The sequence below is a fragment of the Haliaeetus albicilla genome, chromosome 11 (genome assembly GCF_947461875.1).
Source record: "Haliaeetus albicilla chromosome 11, bHalAlb1.1, whole genome shotgun sequence".
Lineage (NCBI taxonomy): Eukaryota > Metazoa > Chordata > Aves > Accipitriformes > Accipitridae > Haliaeetus > Haliaeetus albicilla.
This window is the reverse complement of record NC_091493.1, coordinates 21214187-21232304: the sequence shown is the minus strand read 5'-3', so window position 1 is coordinate 21232304 and position 18118 is coordinate 21214187. Positions and strand designations below refer to the sequence as shown.

General features: G+C 41.8%; 1 protein-coding gene across 3 annotated transcripts in view; it reads left to right on the top strand.

Annotated features, from left to right (window-relative positions):
• The window catches only part of LOC104322770 (V-set and transmembrane domain-containing protein 4), a 95073-nt gene that overhangs the window by 11593 nt on the left and 65362 nt on the right, over nt 1–18118 (top strand). For 2 of the 3 annotated variants that reach the window (XM_069796555.1, XM_069796557.1), the window contains exons 3-7: nt 3017–3085; nt 4529–4636; nt 8004–8037; nt 13995–14107; nt 14963–15024. In XM_069796555.1, coding sequence (XP_069652656.1) covers nt 3017–3085; nt 4529–4636; nt 8004–8037; nt 13995–14107; nt 14963–15024 — 386 coding nt within the window. Of the gene's footprint in view, nt 1–3016; nt 3086–4528; nt 4637–8003; nt 8038–13994; nt 14108–14962; nt 15025–18118 lie in introns of those variants that run through there. The other variant, XM_069796556.1, reaches the window with a different exon arrangement.

Here is an 18118-nt window from a genome sequence, read left to right as displayed (position 1 = left end):
TGCAACACAAGTTTATACAGATACACATACTGGAGTTGTAGAAAAAACAATTGAGTCACAGGCTACAGTTCCTTATGTCTAATGATGGCAGTTAAAAGTTTAGCTACATATCTGGCTTCTCCTCTGGGGACAGAATACATTTCTTCAGAAAAGGAGCTTCATCTAATGGAGACGGAGTCCTTACAGTCTTGTCTTCATGGACTCATGGGTCAACTACAGCAACTTTGTAGTGTTTTCAGAATGCCCAGCTGAAATTTGAACTGTTGCAGTTTGCCCCTTTAGGTGTAGCGAATACAAGACATAAGATAGGATTTATGAAAAGGCTACTGTTAAATCTTGGTAGTAAAAGCAAGAGAAATCCATGTCCTGATGTTGCCAAGAAGAGTCTCCTACTCCAGCCTTGCAACATCTTCCAACTAGGCTAAGGTGAACCTTTTCCCTTCCCCCATCTTATCAAAGGCATCTGTACTTTTCCTGGGCTTGTGTGGTCAATGTTAGCCTAAAACCAAGTTAGTGATCTTTATTATAGTACTGAATACACCAGAAAACAGTTTATTTGTGGAAAAAAAGACATCAGAAAGATGGTTCTCCCACTGCCTTCCTATCAGAAAACTCAAAATAGTGAGTAGTCCTCTTAGAACAATACGCAGCATCTCCAAACCATCATTTACACTTGGGTAATCCCTCAAGCCCACTATGCAAGGTACTGCACATCTCTTAGGATGAACAATACATGTTCCAAATGGTTTACAGTCCAAGAGAAGAGAATACATGTAGGAGGACAGTCCAGCTATAATCCTACTGGCACGGATAACACAAACCAAGTAGAGATGATCGCAACAATCTGTCTGGTTGGGAAGTTTATGCGTCAGAGTTTCCCATAGAACAGAATCTGAGGTCTGTTAAATGTTAGTTGCATGTGGCATTTTCTAATAGCAAAAATGTTGCAAGATACAGGACTGCAAGACTTAGGGTTTTTTCCCTAAAATGAATAAAGGCCTTTTTTTTTCAGGGAAGGTATTCTAAAATACTTGCCAAAAATCTACACATGTGATGCTTTCATGTATCAAATGAGCAGATTTGTTAAAATATTCAGGATGAACTTCCCATCAGAACTGAATAAAAGATTTCATTAGTCCTGAAAGCAGCTCCATATCCATTGAGTTAGCCCCATGCCTTGCATCACTACAGGGCACTCCTTAATGAATTCTCTTTCCAGTAAAATACTTGTTCTTTAACGATTTGCCATTTGACCCTCTCTTGGAGGTTCAGACCTTATTGGCAATCTGGAGGACATCACCAGACTCCTATTGCATTGCAGTGATTGCTAGCAGAAGAAAAATCATGGATTAACATAAGTAACATCATCTAATCTGATCAAAAAATGTCAGCATGCATAAACAATCTGGCTGAGGAGAGAAGAAAGGTTTTTGAACAGTGATCCAGCAGTCAGAGCATTCGGATTCTAGTGCTAGGCTGTACAGCTGTTATGATACTGACATTCATCCATTTGCCCAGAGCTCTATAGTCTGCTCCTCCTTTTGAAACAGGGCAGACAATTCTGTGCAAACTCTGCTGCTATTTTCCCTCTTAACTGAGTTAGAACACAGTCATTCAGTCAGCCCTTTTCCTAGGCTATAAAGGTGAGCTGGTACAACTTGTGATCATATAGTCTTTCTTCTCAGGAAAAAAACACCCATCCATAGGCAGGGGAATTAACGCCAGCTGAGAATTTAAGCTATTCTGCACTCAATAGTCACTGGCCATTGATACAGCAGTGACGGAGCAGTTTACATTAGTCAAGATGTTCAGCCTAGTTTGTTCCTACATCTAAGCTAAGGACACTGAGGGTAAGTAGAGACATTCTGCTTTTCAGCTCAGATAAGCAATTTCTGAAGCATTTGGACATGCTTCAGGAAGTCCATGCACACATGAATGTTTTTTTTGCAGATAGGCAGGTATCATATCCATGTATCTTTAAAAGGTATGGCATGGAAGCCAACTTTCAAAGGAAATAAGAAGAAAAAGAACTCATGAGCAGTGCTCTCACTTGGGGTGAGCTGTGCGATTTGGGTGCTGTTGTAGGAATTGCAGGGCAATTCAACCTGCCAAGGGACTTCTACAAGAGCTTTGGAAGGAACTCAGGTTGGGCAAAATCAGGGGCCTACAGACTCAGTCCTGAAGCTGGGGAAATGCTGTTGTGTTGGCAGAGATTACTTCAGTGCCAAGCATTGCTAGAACGACTTCCCTGTTTTTTAAAAAAGCTGTGCCTAATGTGGCTGCCTCCAAGTCAATTCCCAGGAAGCTTTCAGAGCTGTGTCCTTCAGTACAGCTACTCCTCTTCCAATTATTTTTTTCCTTAACCTCTTAGACTTAGAAATAGACTACAGTGTTAAAAATCCTTCTTAATATATAACTAAAAGGGAGAACAAATTCCTATTCACTTGAGCAAAAGTTGTTCATCTCCTCTCTCAGAAGTAGCCTGTTTTGGGACAGAAACAGAAACTGCAACCTTAGAGGTACAAGTTCTAGGTAACTAAGAACACAGAGTTGGAATAAAACTAGTTACATACAACATTAATGGTAGCTTTTTCCCTGGGATACTCAGACCACCTCCACAAAGCCATTACAGACCTTACAAGCACATGGCCACCCTATTCTAAGGCCTAGGCTCTTCCAAAGTGTGTTTCTATTCTCCTGCTGTTCTTCACTGCATTTAACTTTTGATTGAAGAGCCACACATTGCATCTTCCCAGAATAAGATGACAACAGGGAGGCAGTCTCAAGCCATACGGCACTCATGGGGGGTGCCAAGCCAGATGAGATTTGCTGGAAGACATTTTTATAATGCTGCTTCATAACTGAAGTGTTTCATTGAAAAGTAATTATCCCATGAAATAAAGCAACATCTTGGTGCACTGAAGTCTAAGGCAGAACTACATTTACTTCAAGATGTCCCAACTTTTTATGCCACATGTTTTCAGTTCTTGTCATGTGTTCTTTGGTTTTTTTCCAGTGATTTCATCAAAGTCTTCTGGGGATCCCACTTTCAAGAAAAACCATGAAGCTTGGAAGTTTTTTGAAGGTAAAGATGCATCTAACTGCTACTGGTTCTATACAAGATGTTAGTTTAGTCCAATGCTACAGGACAACTAACGTGCCCCAGTCAGGACCAATTTTGCCAGTTCCTGTGCAAACTCAGGCCTTGCCTGAGAAACCATTCCACAGAGTACAAGCTGTGTTGGAGAAAAGGCTCCAGCTTCAGTTTCTTATATATTTGTTCTGCTCAATGTGAAAATAACCCATGCAAATACAGACCATTATCCAGGAAGGTGCTGAGCTTGTCTGAAGAGGTACCAAGCACTCTGTGTTCCCACTAGCCTTAGAAACCGCTCACTGAACATGCTCTGCACTGCAAGAGCAGCTTAAAGTTCCCTTGAGTTTCAAGGCAAGCAGTATTTTCTGTGTAGATTAGTGGACAACTGTTCCAGGAGACTGAAATCCAGAATTTGCATGCAGTTGGGATTTCCTCCTCCTCCTCCCACCCTAATCTGGAGCACCAGTGAAGCACCAGCATGGCATTTCCAGCTGCTGTGCTGCCTGCCAGGCAGGAATGCTTGCTTGCAGGATGGCCTTGCTTCTGTGGGGAGCCTTGCTGTTTAAACCACAATTTACAAACTGTATTGCTGTACAGCATAAGGGGAATGAAGCACAGAACTGCAGGTCAGGGGTCTAGTTCCAGCAATGCTATTTTCTACCAGAACACTTGACCTGTGAGGCTTAGTTTCCTTTCTGTGAAGCAGGAAAGAAGCCAATATACCTCCCTAAGGACATTTCAAGGCCTTAATGGCTAGAGCATCCTTAAAGTACTCTATTTAGAGTTCTAGTAAAAGCAGAAGTAAGTCATTAAAGATTTCTTCTCCTTCTGAAGAAAATACTCCATCTTGATCTGCCATGGTACAACTCCTGTTAGCTCCACTGGGATTGTGTTATGGCACCTGAATGAAAGCCATAAAGGGAGACCGAGGCCGTAGACGGAAAAGAAAAAAAAAAATATACAAAAACTTCAAGCCAGTGCTGCCGCCAGAAGAAGAAATTGCAGAATTTCTTCCTTTTCCCCCACCCAGTCAGCACTTTTCTTGGTTTTTTTTTGGGGGGGGGGGTGGGAAAGTACAGCTGCTTGAACTGGGAAATAATCCAAATTAAGTCCTTTTGTTTTTCAGTTGCTGCATAAAAAAAAAAAAAAAGGAAAGAGAAGAAAGAACCCCAAACCAACCCTTTCTTCCCTGCCAAAAGTAAGCCCTCTTAGGTGTAGTTACACCTATTTGCATTTATGGAGACTTCAGCCAAATTTTAAACTGAGCAGGATACTATATGAAAGTTCAAGAGCATTAAATTACTTTTGAACTGTTACCCTAAATCTTTTGGGGCAGGGTCTATTCAGATCTTGTAGATGTAACTTTTTTCTATCCTGTAAGCATGAAGCATACATCTGCAACACTGACCGTCATCTATGCTTGGCTTTCAGATCTGTACGTGTATGCAGTGTTTGTGTGTTCAATAGGAATCATCAGCGTCCTCCTTTTTACAGTTGTCATTCTCTGTCAGTCAGTTCTGAACAAGAGGAGATCCACAGGTGAGTGAAATGTCATTCTTGCTGACTGCAAAGCCCTTACCAAAGAGGGAGCGAGGGGAGAAGGAGAATGCAGAAAAAGCTGGAAAGAGAAATATCTCCTTGCCTTGATTTTAATAAAAACAAAAAAAATATTGGTAGGAAAAAACATTTCTGCCAGCAAAACTAGAACAAGGGCATTTTGCTCCCTTTGAATAGCTATTTCACTTTAAATTTGCTTTGGAGTTTTCAGAACCTTTCAGCTTTGCATAAATATAAATTGAAGGGGTTTGGAACTTCTTCCAAAGAAGACCAAGTGCTGTATCATTAAATTGCATTCTGATCAGATCTAGCTAACAATTTGCATGAGTGACATTTCCGCAGACATTTAGAGGGCTTTCAAAGCAGTCTTTTTCTGTTCTGTTTCTTCTCCCTTCCTGACTAGCTGTCAATATTCTTGAGAATATGGGGGTTATTATTAGCACGCTCTCATTTGTAGTATTCTTTGAAACTAATGCATCATTTCATCATTCAGATCTGCCTTTTTATAATACTCTTTCATGATCAAGGATTACTGTTTCATTCTTCTCTTCCTCAGGAAGGGTTTCTCAAAGAGGCTACATCTGCATGAAAGCAGCCCTGTTGTAATCAGAAGTGTTATTTCAGATCTGTGGAGTAGCCAGTGCAGGCTCTACTTTCATTTCAGTTTAAGAGTGGTTTATTTGGAGACCTCACACAAGCTGTGAGGATGAGATACCAGCATGCTTAGCAACCACCATGTTAGAGGAGAGCATAAGGACCATCTCTGAACAGAAGCTTCCAGAAAGGGTTTTGTCAGTGATTGGTCTTGTTAATGACAGGAAAGAATTGTGATCTTGTTGCTTCTTCAGCACTACACACATAGCATGAAGGAATTAGTGACTCAGATACATGAGGGAGAAGACATGTAAGCCAAAAATAGATGTATACAGAAGTCCTTGCCTGACCACAAACACATTTCAGGCTGTGGCTCCATCTTCCCGGTAGTGCGCTCAGTAGAGTAACTCTGATTCTAACTGAACCCAACAACTCTGCTTGCCAAGAGGAAGGAACAACTTCAATGTTATTCTTCCTACCCTGTTAAGTGATGACAAAGGTTTCGTGCCAAGGGAGTACCCACACTTAAGTATGTTGGTCATGGTGAGTCACCCTGAAGCCACAAGCACTAGACACACTGATGTATCCTGGTTTTTCTTGAGCAGACATTGGGCTAGATTTTGCTTCTGTTTTTGTTGATTTACGCTGCTGTAAGCATACAAGCAGCTTGGAGAAAAGGTCTCTTGATATTGAACCAACACCAGTAAAATATAGAAATAATACAGAATACAATATAGAGTAAGCATATACAACAGAGAAAAAGTAATTTCTTCTGAGCTGCTAAATCCTTTCTTCACTACCCTAATATCTGAATAATTGCAGGCTTCACCAAATTTTTATTTAGATTTTGAACATTACCCAGTAAACACTGGCAGCATTAAACTTATGGATTCAATGGAAATATAACAGAATAAATCTTAGCAGACAGGCACTTAGTATACAATGATAAGACTTTCAGACAAGTCTTTCAGCTAGGACCACCTGATCAGACTATTTTCCAGAGCCATGTTAATTGGCTCAGCATCCAGTCAAGCATCAGGGAATTAAAATTTCTGAAGCAGCAGTGGAAGAAGCGTCACTGACAGACACAGTCTCCACCAGCCCCGTTTTGCTTTTTCTCCCCACAGCCTCTGGGCCATGGCAGCAAGCTCAGCCCTGAACCTCTGCCCCAGGGAGCAGCAGTTCATATGGGCATGGGGCACAAAGAGCCCCCTCCTCCCATAGCACTCCTCTACCCCCTCCAGAGGCGCCTTCCAGGGGTTACGATCTGACCACAAGATACCCAGCCTGTCAGCCAGCAGCAGTGCTCTCTCATTCAGACTGTTAGAATAAGGCATTGCACCTCAAAAAGTGTTATCTTACCTCCTCTCCACCCTTGGCACTCTGTACCTCCATCCTGGGCTGGACTAGGCAGATGCTAGTATTCATGTGAAAAGAACCTGCAATGAAATCATGAAGTCCATCCTTCCTTGAGAAAAGGAGAAAAGAGAGGGACAGCAAATCAAACCTCCCTCTGCATCACCCCCAGCCTCCAGGCAGACACCAGGCACAGGCTTCTTCCACCTTCAGTGAGGCAGTTGCCACTTCATCTTCCTCAGAGGCCCTCCAAGAGAAGCCTGGCTCTGCTCTTCCCCCTGAGACCAGGTCAGGGGCCCAGGCCTACTGTTCTCCTGTACATCCAAAAAAGGCCAGACAGATAGATGGAAGCGCTGCCTTGGCTGGCTTAGACACAGCCCCTGTGTTAGCCCCAGTTCCTAGCGCTCTCAGCTCCCATTTCCTTAGGACTAAAATGTAACACCCCCCCCAGGAGCTATGTAGCTTCCTTAGAATGGGAGAATTTGAGTAAGACCAAGTATGAAAGCTTTCCTGTAGAGAGGGGCATAATCATGTAAGTGCGCTGTTGTCTGGTTTTCATGGCCTTTTAAAGAACGGAGAACACAAAGGGAGGGAGGTGTCTATGTTGTATTGAACTTCACATCATGGCCCAGGGATGCACCCTCTTTTCCTTCTGAGAAATAAGTTGGCAGTAGGTCGACCAGAACAGCCAGAGCCTCTCCTCCTGCCTGCACGTCTCCACCCTCAGCACAGCTTGGGCAGAGCACAGAAGCCACTAAGCCACAAAAGAGCATCTTAATAACCCTGGCTCCTAAAAGACTGCAGGGGAGGGGAGCTGCCCTTGCTCAGGACTACGGGTTCAAAGGAATATGAAGCAGAAGGATTTATACAGCTCACACATACAGCTGTCAGAGACAGGATAGTGGCTGGACTGGACCTCTGATCCCATCCCAGGAGGGAATTGCTTTATGCCTGAGGCCACAATCTATCTTGCATTAGGAACAGCAGTGGCTCCTGTGGGTGAATGGTTTATTTCAGGCTTCTGGAAATAAATAGAGGCACCACAAGGGAAATAAAAGTCTTCAAAGTAAAATTACTGGCCTGCTGTGCTTTTCCTTAGCAAGCTGACTTTGGGCTGGGCTGACTGCTGGAATGTGTGTTGCCCAGCACTTCCACAGCAGATTTTTGGTGGTGTTTGATACATTTCCCTCTCCCAAGCCCAGCTATGTCTTTGAGTCAGGCTACATATATGCACAATATAATGTACTGTGATGATTAGCAGCTCTCCCAATGTAACAATCTGGCAACTCCAAAGTCTCAGCAACACAGGTCTAGCTGCATTGACCATTTGTAACTCATAAACTGTGTTGGTGTGAAGCCACATTTCTTTCTGTTTTTTTTTTGTTTGTTTCTTTAACAGTGAAGCATTACCTGGTGAAATGCCCCCAGAACAGGTAGGAGATTACACTTCTCTTGACTATAACCCAAGGCACGAGTTCTGGTTTTGTTTTGTTATGTATGCTGAAGAAGACGATTAATGTTTTCCAAAATGCCTACAGGAGGTTAAAATGTCCCAGGTCCATGACTCATGAACATGCCTGCAAGCCAATATCTGCTGTGCATAATAAGGGAGACCTACCTGGGCTCTGTAGCTGCAGGTCCTGCAGGTGCTTCAGTGACAGGCCTCTCCTTGAGACTCCGAATTGCTTTCTGGAGAAGCCTGCTTTCATCCTGTGTGGCTTTCTAGGGTTTCCCAGTACCTCACCAGATGGTAATGACTTAGACCATCCAGGTACATAGAACAAAACACAATGTTACCCAGTAATTGCCACCTGCAGGAACAGGGAGTGGGGCTCAAAAGCAGATTTTCAAGGCCCACAGTCTATTTCCAGCTGAAGACTCCAAGTGATGGGAAAAAACCTACTTCTGCTGCAGTCATTAATCACTGTCCCTCTAAATACCACTGACTGCCAAAAGTTTTTGATTGTGTGGTGCTATAAAACTGATCTCCATCATATGATTTTCCTGAGATATAAATTGTGCTGGAACTGCAGTAAAAAAAAAGATGATAGAAGTATTTTACAAACAAAAAAGATTAAAGAGAGATGCCTCATAACAACATAGAACAGCTGTTTCCCAGTTTTCAATGACATAAAACATATGTTTCTAGCCTTGTAATTTGAATCCGGTCTCACAGATACTATTTCTCATAGTATCTTTTAAGATACTGTGAGACTCAAAGCCAAGTATAGCATACCCTAGATCCTCAAATAGTGTAATTTTTAGTGCATTCTCATGGGATTATCACTGTGTTCAATCTAACCGACACTCAGATGTAACTGAAGTTGCAACAAAGCAACAGAGAGTTCAGGAGGGGCCAGTACAAACCGAAACTTCCATTATTCATGGAAAGATCTTTGTTCTGTGACCCTGACCAGCCATTGCACCACACCAAAAATTTATAGACACAGCTCAGCAGTTTTCATTTTTCCCTGGATGCTTTCTCTTCCCCCTTCTTTATTAGCTGCTGGGACAAAGTTGGAATTACAAAAACAAAAAAAGAAGGGGGAGGAGGAGGAAATCAAAGTAGATTGGTAGAGAACACAAGAAGAGGAGAAAAATGAGACCAGACTGAAAAGATGACTGAAAAAAATGGAACATGGCAGTCAGATAAAAAGACTCATACTACAGAATCTGCCTCTTTGGGAATAGATGATGTGGTAGTGATATTACTGCAAACACTAAACTTAGGAGGCTGAATAGCAGAGGGAAAACAAGCCAGTATGATTTCTTCACTGTAAAATGCAATCTCCGGAAGTGAAAGAAATGCGTGACTCTGTATGGATAAAAATATGGTTTCATATATTTCAGTGTGACAAGATATGCTAATGAAAGCCCCGATCCCACAAATGCATGTCTAAAGCACATTGACTTCAGGGCTTTAAAATCAAATAGCTATGAAAGTGTTACCAGTATCATAATTTTTGTTATGCTTCACACTTGGTACCATTTATTTTCCACCCTCTGCTCGAAACACAAACTGTTAATTCCTTCGAACTCATTTCTCTTCACCTGCGCATTCCTTGTCTTGGAACTTAATTCAACACATTTAGACCCAAACCCAGTGTCTAAATATCCATTAGGCCAAACTGAGGAACTAATTTGCATGAGATTCCTACCAGTCAAATGACTACGCTGTGCAAAATTCAGCCTTGATTAGAAAGGCTCAGCTCCAACTCCCTCAGTGATATTTCAAACTCAGAGCAGAATCCAGTTTCAAAATTACATTAATAGTTTGGTGTCTAAGAAGTGTCTGTACTCCCACTGCAGTAATACCTAAGCATCTTAAAGTATTTTATGTCTTGACATCATAATGATGTTTTTACTTAATTGGAATCTGAAGCACAAAGGGCTAAGTGATTTGCCCCCGGTCTCACAAAACGGCCTTGGTAGAAAAGAAAATTAAATCCAGATTTCCTGAGTACAACAAAGTAAATGTTTAGGTTTTGGTTTGCTACTTGACCAATAACAAACTAAGGAAAAAAAATGAGTTAACCAAACCCCGTTTCTTTCCCACATTTAAAAAAAAAATACCTAAGTAAAAAGTACAGTTAGTTTGGGTTTTCCAAACCACCTAATTCCATTTTATGAGGTTTTCTTTTCTTTAAATATGCTCCTTCTTATTATCTTCCTTGTTATTAAATCATTTTGTCAGTTTTCAGATCCAGAAAACCCCAGGAGATGTAGCTTTGAAAATAGGAATTATTTTTTTCTGTCTTTTGTATTTGTTTTGGTCTGAATGCTCTTCTGGAGACAAATAATTTGAGGTGAAAAAATTGTTCACCTCAGAAAGCTGTCCATCTCAACACCTTGGTTCCACAGTACCAATCTAACATCGTAGGAGCAAATTCTGCCAGACTGAACTAGAACCAAGCACCCTGTTCACCCCTGGCACCTTTTCACACAGCTCCCCTATTTGGAAAATACCAAAGCAGCTCCCAGTTCACTCAAGTGAATTTTTTGTCACCGCACTGCTGATCTTTGACAGTGGGAAATAACTGACCTAGATGACAACAGGAAAAGTCCCATATCCTTGACTCTAGTAAGGATAGTAAAGACAAAATTGTAGTAGTTTTCCAGCTCTTGGGACAGCCATGACCTCCAGGGAAACTGCTGTCCTAGTGCCATGGTTGTTAGACATCTTCCACAGGTTTTTTCCCCAAACTCCTGTATTTTTCTTACTCTCTAAAATCTCATTAGATTCTTCAAGAAATGCACAATCTGACACTGTTGAAATAGAAGCCAGGAGGCTGGAGGAGGAGCTGGAGATAAAAAACTAATTTTCCTTTTAGACATAGAACAAGACAAGCTCACAAAAAGGCAGTGTTTTGGAGCCAAGGAGTCTTTTCTGAGCCTCCTTGTTTGGTTTGAGGAGCTCAGTTCTAAGACAGCAAGTACAGTTATTGTATCTCCCAGAATTAGTTAACCCTGTATGGCCCTGGCATTTAAAAGAAAAGTGTAAGCCACAAATACATTTCTTGGTAGCTTCACTTTTTCAGTAGCAAAGCAAGAATAACAACTAAGGCAATGAATTGACACTAAGCCTTTTCATGTATTGTGCTTAAAGTAGCTATATCAGAATAATAGCATCTTTAAGCTACACATCTGCCTTAATGACCTTGGATTATTAAAACCAAAAACATTTTAAAAAAATCATTCTCATCCCCTTTTTGCTATTCTTTGTTCTTTGCAGTTTGCTGTGTTTGGGCAACAGAGCCAGGCAGGACAGTTTCATTTCCTGCTGGTTTTAAACCATTTCATGTTTTGATTTTAATATAGAAACAAATGGTTGTTGTGGGATAGGTTCACAATAGTGCAGGCAGACTTTGAAATTATTTTAATGCAACCCTCACTTTACATAATTGATGTGATTTATTTATAAATCATGAAAATATTTTACCTTTTAAACACTTTAAAAAAGTTTGGCTGCAAACCTATGTTTTGGACTGAGTACATGGAACAAAACTCAGGAAAATCAGCAAACCAGAGTCTTTTTGTAATCTACGCAAGTGTAAATCCAGAGTGATTTTACCAATGGTAGTGACATTCATTTGGATTTACAGCTGTGTAAAATGATAATGCCTGTTATTTTGTTATTCTTGTGTGAGCAATAGCTGAGACATCTTAACTTTCATTAAGGCTTTGGCCCAGTTTGAATATTTTATTCTATTAATATAAAGAGAATATTTCATCATGCAAAAGAACCTGGAGAGGAACAGGAACTTGGGACAAATGATTTAAAATTCAGTGAAACCAGTGTTGTCGGTGTAATGACTGTGGAGACCCAGGTGGGATCCCATTGTGTGGTGTAACTCACCAGCACAGAACAGAAAGGTCCCCACAACCATACTGCGTTAATCTTTCCCAGGGTGAGCCCATGGTCAGATGCATCTGAGCAACAGCTGCTTACCAAGTCACCTCCACCACTGTAGTCATCATAACTAACTGCTATAACACTCTCCTCCCACCCCAGCTGTAAGTTAAGATTTCTTTCATTACCAGTTAAGCCAATGCAATTTCATTTCACGTTAGTTGCAAGCTAGAAGCACTTGCACAGTCACTTACCATAGCTCAGCTGACACACGGTGACAATCGCTGCAACATGACTGTGTATCCAAGCCCTTGTTTAACATCTTTGTCGGTGACATGGATAGTGGAATTGAGTGCACCCTCAGCAAGTTTGCTGACAACACCAAGCTGAGTGGTGTGGTTGATACTCTAGAGGGAAGGGATGCCATCCAGAGGGACCTTGACAGGCTTGAGAGGTGGGACCGTGCAAACCTCATGAAGTTCAACAAGGCCAGGTGCAAGGTCCTGCACACGGGTCAGGGCAATCCTAAGTGCACATACAGCCTGGGCAGAGAATGGGTTGAGAGCAGCCCAGAGGAGAAGGACTTGGGGTTATTAATGGATTAAAAACTGAATATGAGCCAGCAATGTGCGCTCACAGCCCAGAAAGACAATCACATTCTGGGCAGTGTCAAAAGAAGTGCGACCAGCAGGTCGAGGGAGGTGATTTTTCCCCCTCCATTCCACTCTGGTGAGACCCCACCTGGAGTACTGTGTTCAGCTCTGGGGCCCCCAACATAAGAAGGACGTGGACCTGTTGGAGCAAGTCCAGAGGAGGGCCATGAAGATGATCAAGGGGCTGGAGCACCTTTCCTGTGAAAACAGGCTGAGAGAGTTGGGGTTGTTCAGCCCGGAGAAGAGAAGGCTCCAGGGACAACTTATAGTGGCTTTCCAGTATCTAAAGAGGGCCTACAGGAAAGCTGGAGAGGGACTTTTTAGTAGGGCCTGTAGTGATAGGACAAGGGATAATGGCTTTAAACTGAAAGAGAGTAGATTTAGATTAGAGGTAAGGAAGAAATTCTTCACTGTGAGGGTGGTGAGGCACTGGAACAGGTTTCCCAGAGAGATTGTGGATGCCCCATCCCTGGAAGTGTTCAAGGCCAGGTTGGATGGGGCTTTGAGCAACCTGGTTTAGCGGAAGGTGTCCCTGCCCATGGCAGGGGGGTTGGAACTAGATGATCTTTAAGGTCCCTTCCAACCCAAACCACTCTATGATTCAAAGCAGGATTTACAACCTCAGGCTTTGGGAGATGCTAAGGGTAAAAACCCCAGACTTAGATGATGTTAATCCATAATAGTCCAAACATAGAAGCTTTCTTGGATTGGAGTCTCTTTACAATGTAGCCTGTACTCTTCCCTCATACCTGCTAGTGCTTTTTCAGCACAGATATACTGGAGAATGCCCAAGTTTAGAGACTGGGGCATGGTTTCTCCATTTTATATGTACTGAGCACACTGACCTCTTTTAAAAAGCTAGTTTTTTTGAATGTGGGTTTGTGAGCTGTCTGAAGACATGCTGCACATCCTCCTGGCTTGCTGGCCCCTCAGCCAGTCTTAGCCCAGAAACCGCAGCAAAGATTTTGCTTTGCCATATGCTTTCTGTGTAAGCTTATTCAAGTCACCTAACCCGTCTGTGCCTCTGGTCCTCCAGGACATACAGGTACAAGCTCATCCTGGGTGCAGCAGTGGGGTCATACATGTCTTTAAGGAATAGAAGCTATGAAATGAGTCTTGTTTAAACTGACACTTTGCCTTTTCTGCACCAGGACAGATCAGACTTCTGAGTTTCTCAGCCAGGCTCTATGGCTGAAAAAAATGCAAGACCCAGAGCATTTCAACCCCTGTAAGAGTCTTTTCAGTATATCCCCAGGTCAAAATCCAAGTTGTTGGGCAGGGACTCTCACAAGTAGAAGGTGATGTGTTTGCATGAACTCACTGGGACAAACTGTCTTTCCCTCCATTGCCTTCATTTTGCCCTCACATATGGGTCTCTGCTTTGCAGCTCTGGGGAGACAGTTACCAGTGTGACAAGCATGTCCCCTCTACAGCCCAAGAAGGTAAAGAAAAAGAAAGAGAAAGAGAAACTGGAGCAGCCACCAGCCATCCCAGCAAAAGGTATGAAAACAGAGATGCAGACGTATTTCAAATCCTGAGCACAGCCATGGAGGGACAACAGAGTGCAGGATGTCAGGACTCCTGCACTCTGCCACTGACTCTGCTTGTGAGGTGACCTGTGCTCACTCCCATCGGTGGGGGAAGAAATGGCCTGTGCCTGCTGTTGTGACCAGGCTCTCACCTCCCTGCAGCTTTGGCTATTGCAAAGCTAGTCACCAAGTCCAGGCAAGAGGTCTCAGCTCCCACTAATCAGAGAAGAGAGAGGAACCTCTGTAGCAATATTCACCCTGCTTAAAGAGAAGATTAAATTTAGGCAGGATGAAATTTCATGTTGGGCATAGACTGAGGGAAGCCAGCACATTGCACTCTTAAAATTGCAGGTGCACTTGAGAAGTCAAGCTAGCTGAGCAGATAAAGATCAACCTCTTGGGGACCTCACTTTTAAAGAGCATTTGCGATTGCCTCTGGGGTCAGTCTCACAAACTCTTGGGCTTATTTTCTGAGCACTACTGCCAGTGCTGAGCCACTGGGAGAGAGGAGGGAAAGGACCTGAAAGTTTACTGTGGGTTGAATCACAAGTGATCAGTTCTGAAGGAGTACATTTGCTCTGGCTTCTGCACACAAACAGCATGTTTTGCATATCAGATTCTTTAATCTTATGAATTTTTCTAATTCATAAACCCTATGTTTCATTGTAAAATACGTTACATGAAATACAGTTAAATTCTGGTATAAATACATGTATTTGCTCCTAATCTGCTATTAATCTGTAATTTATAAATTGCTAATGCATATACTAAAAATGACAGTGAATGATGATAATATGAAATGATCCCTTAATATTTATTTCTGTAGCTCCAATAGCCAATAATTTTCCTAAGCCCAAGCTCTTGAAACCTCAAAGAAAATTGATCCTGGTAAGTAATTTTCTCTGACATTATTTTCTCCATATTCTCCTCTCCCAATACAATTGCTGTACTGTTACCAGAACTCTAGGTTCAGAAACTATACATTGGTTTAAAAATCATACAAGTCCTTTTTTTAAGTAATACTTTTTCAAGTGATGAATTATCTTGGCTCTTTTCATTTTGAGCATTAGGTTACACTGGATCATGTTTACCAGCTTTCTAGCAGTCATTGTGCCTACAAATTTAGCCTGTTCTTAAATGAAACCTGCTATTGATTCTCACATGCTTCTAGCAGCTAGTGCTCTGGAAAAAATACCAGTTACTGACAGAATCACAACCGTACTGGTCACATGGCTTTTGAGACTTCAAGTCAGAAATGGGGAGTCTGATTCTGCCCTACAGTGGTGTAAGTCAGGAATAACTGAATTGCAGGAATAAGATGTATGTATATAGATCATATTAAGGGACCCCCCCCCCCCATGACAGTTTCTGTTGGATATGAGTTTCTGTTTGAAACAAAAACCCCACAGATACATACCAGATAAATCAAATAGGTGGAAAGATGTTTCTCTGCTTTAGTAACAAAACAGTACCAAGGGTAATAGAAACAGAGTTTTATACCAGCTAACTTCAGCTGGCTATATAAACAGTGTGGTCTGCTAGGGTCCCTATATAGTCAATAGAAAGCGAGAAGAGTTAGAGTGGGAGCCTGATCCTCCTACCAATTCAGACTAGATGCTTTGAATTGCCTTTTGGGGATCCTTTCTCACTTTTCTGGCAATAGAGAGAGCCCAGAGTGACTAACTCCCTAACTTAGGTGAAGGTGGGTGCCTAAAGTTAGACCATGTGAATAACCCAAACACCTCTGTGATGGCTTCACTTTCAGATGAGGGTTAGAATTGGGAACCTTCCCACCAATTGTCAGGAAAGAACCTCTGCCCTTCTAAGCATGGTTAGGGTACAACCCAGGATACCTGGGCATAACGCGAGGTGACTTCAGAACAGCTCAGCTAAAAATCTTAGGCTTTATTGCTGCTTGGGTATGGAGCTCACCTCTCCTCTGCTGGTCCTGCAGGGATTGCACCTTGGCCAGGCTCTGCTCACACAGGTCAGGTTTCAGTAGAGGAAAAGACAAGAGTTTTAAAAGTCCATGAAAAAAAACTTACATCCATGTAGATAACTGTGTCAGGCCAACGCTATCCTAAGAGGACAAAGGCACAGATGAAAGCACTTGGCATCAGGGTATGACAGCCACCCTTTGCTGCGTACACACTGCATTAATGACTGTGCCCAGACACACAGCTACATCAGAAATCAGTTAGTCTTCAGCCCTCCTAGGAAAAGCTCTCGTAGTTAAAGCACTCAGACTCTTCCTGCAGGTCAATAAAGCACATCAACACATGCTGAACTTGAGGTAAATCTGTTTCCAGATGCTTTTTCTTTCTGGAATAAATCCAAGGATATGGGCCACAAATAGCTGTTGGCTTTTCCCTTCCTGCTACACAACCCCAGTCAAGGTTCAAACTCTTTGGTGGTGGGCAGGAATAAAGCCTTTTCAAACAATGGAATCACCTTTGTCTTCCCTAGCGTGACTGAGGAGCCACATGCTACATGCAGCCAGCAGACTCGGTTTTAATGCCTTGCTGTTGGACTTGAGTCTGGCAGCTGTTTCCATATGTTGCTCTTTTCCCTTTCATTTTTCACCTCAGAGTGCACCTGGAGAGACATCACAGCCTTCAGAAAACACACGATCTGTGGACATGAGTTAGTTTTAAGTCAAAAAGTAATCCAACAAATACCATCTAAAGGATTTTCCAGACCCAAACTCACCTAGCAATAAAGTGCAATAAAGGACAAAGTAAACTAAACACAAGTCAGTCTTTAAGGCACATCCAGAAGTTAGGCAGGACAATCCCCAGAGCTGTTTCCCATTTCTGTTCCTCTTGCCTCCCTTTACAACACAGTTGGTTAAACCTCTATGTTTTAGTGTTCTCAGAAAAAAGAAAAAAAAAAAATCCATTTTTTCTGCTTTTAAATGATTTTTTGGTGAGGAAATCAGACTAATTGAAGTAAAAGAAGTTTCAACAAAGATACAAAATTGTAATAATTACAGAGAAAAAGACATATCAAATTCATCTAAATGAAACATTTTATTGCTTTTCAGCAAACTTGCCTCCCCATTTTTTTAATTCTCAAAAATTTCTTGGATTTTAAATCTTCAGTCTACTTTGGGGGAAAAAAGTATTATCATCATCCTGCCAAATCTCTGCAGGATAAGATAATTTTTTCTTTCCAACTGTAATTATTGCACAGCTGGTGTCTGCACTAGGTCTTTTTTCACTGATAGAACATAGTTACTAGGTAATCGTCACTTCAAAGACAGACTCAAATTGCTGAGTTTCTGGACTTCTTCTGCAGCTTCCCTGTGCAATCCAAGGAAGGTACCACACCGGGGCACCAGGACAATATTCTAGAAAACCTAAGCAAACAAACTAGAGTATCAGGGAACATTACAAAATAATTCCAGTGTTTTGGGAAATTTTTTGTAATAACCTAAATACCAGCAAAATTATTTCCAGAGGACATGTGTTTCTGGTTTCTTGAAAGATGTTTATAATAAGCTAGAGAATTTCTTTTGTTGTTAACGTGCTGGAGTGGGTTGCAGTATAATTTTACAAGAACACAATAACCTGGATAAAATATGGACATAATCTCAATGAAAATTAAAAAAAAACAAAACAAAACACAAAAAAACCCAACCAAAACCCCCCCAAAAACAGAAACGAGAGAGAAAGCCTAATATCGTGTTCAATTGCACAGCCTTGAGTAAAGCCTTTTAAAAACTCTGCTTAAGTCATATTGCTTTTGCTTTAGCCAGAATAACAATTCTATGCTCCCCTTGTTGCAAAAATATTCCCCATCAGTGTCATTCTCTATTAGCATCAATGAGAAATGTGTACAGATCAAAGGAAATAGAGATGCTGAAATGCAAAAAGGGATGGTTTTTATGGCGTGCAAGAAGTACAGAGAGTCATTAGGAAGAACAAAATTCTGGGGATCCACAAATTCTGCTCTCTAAGGACTGTTCTGCTATAGCCTTAAG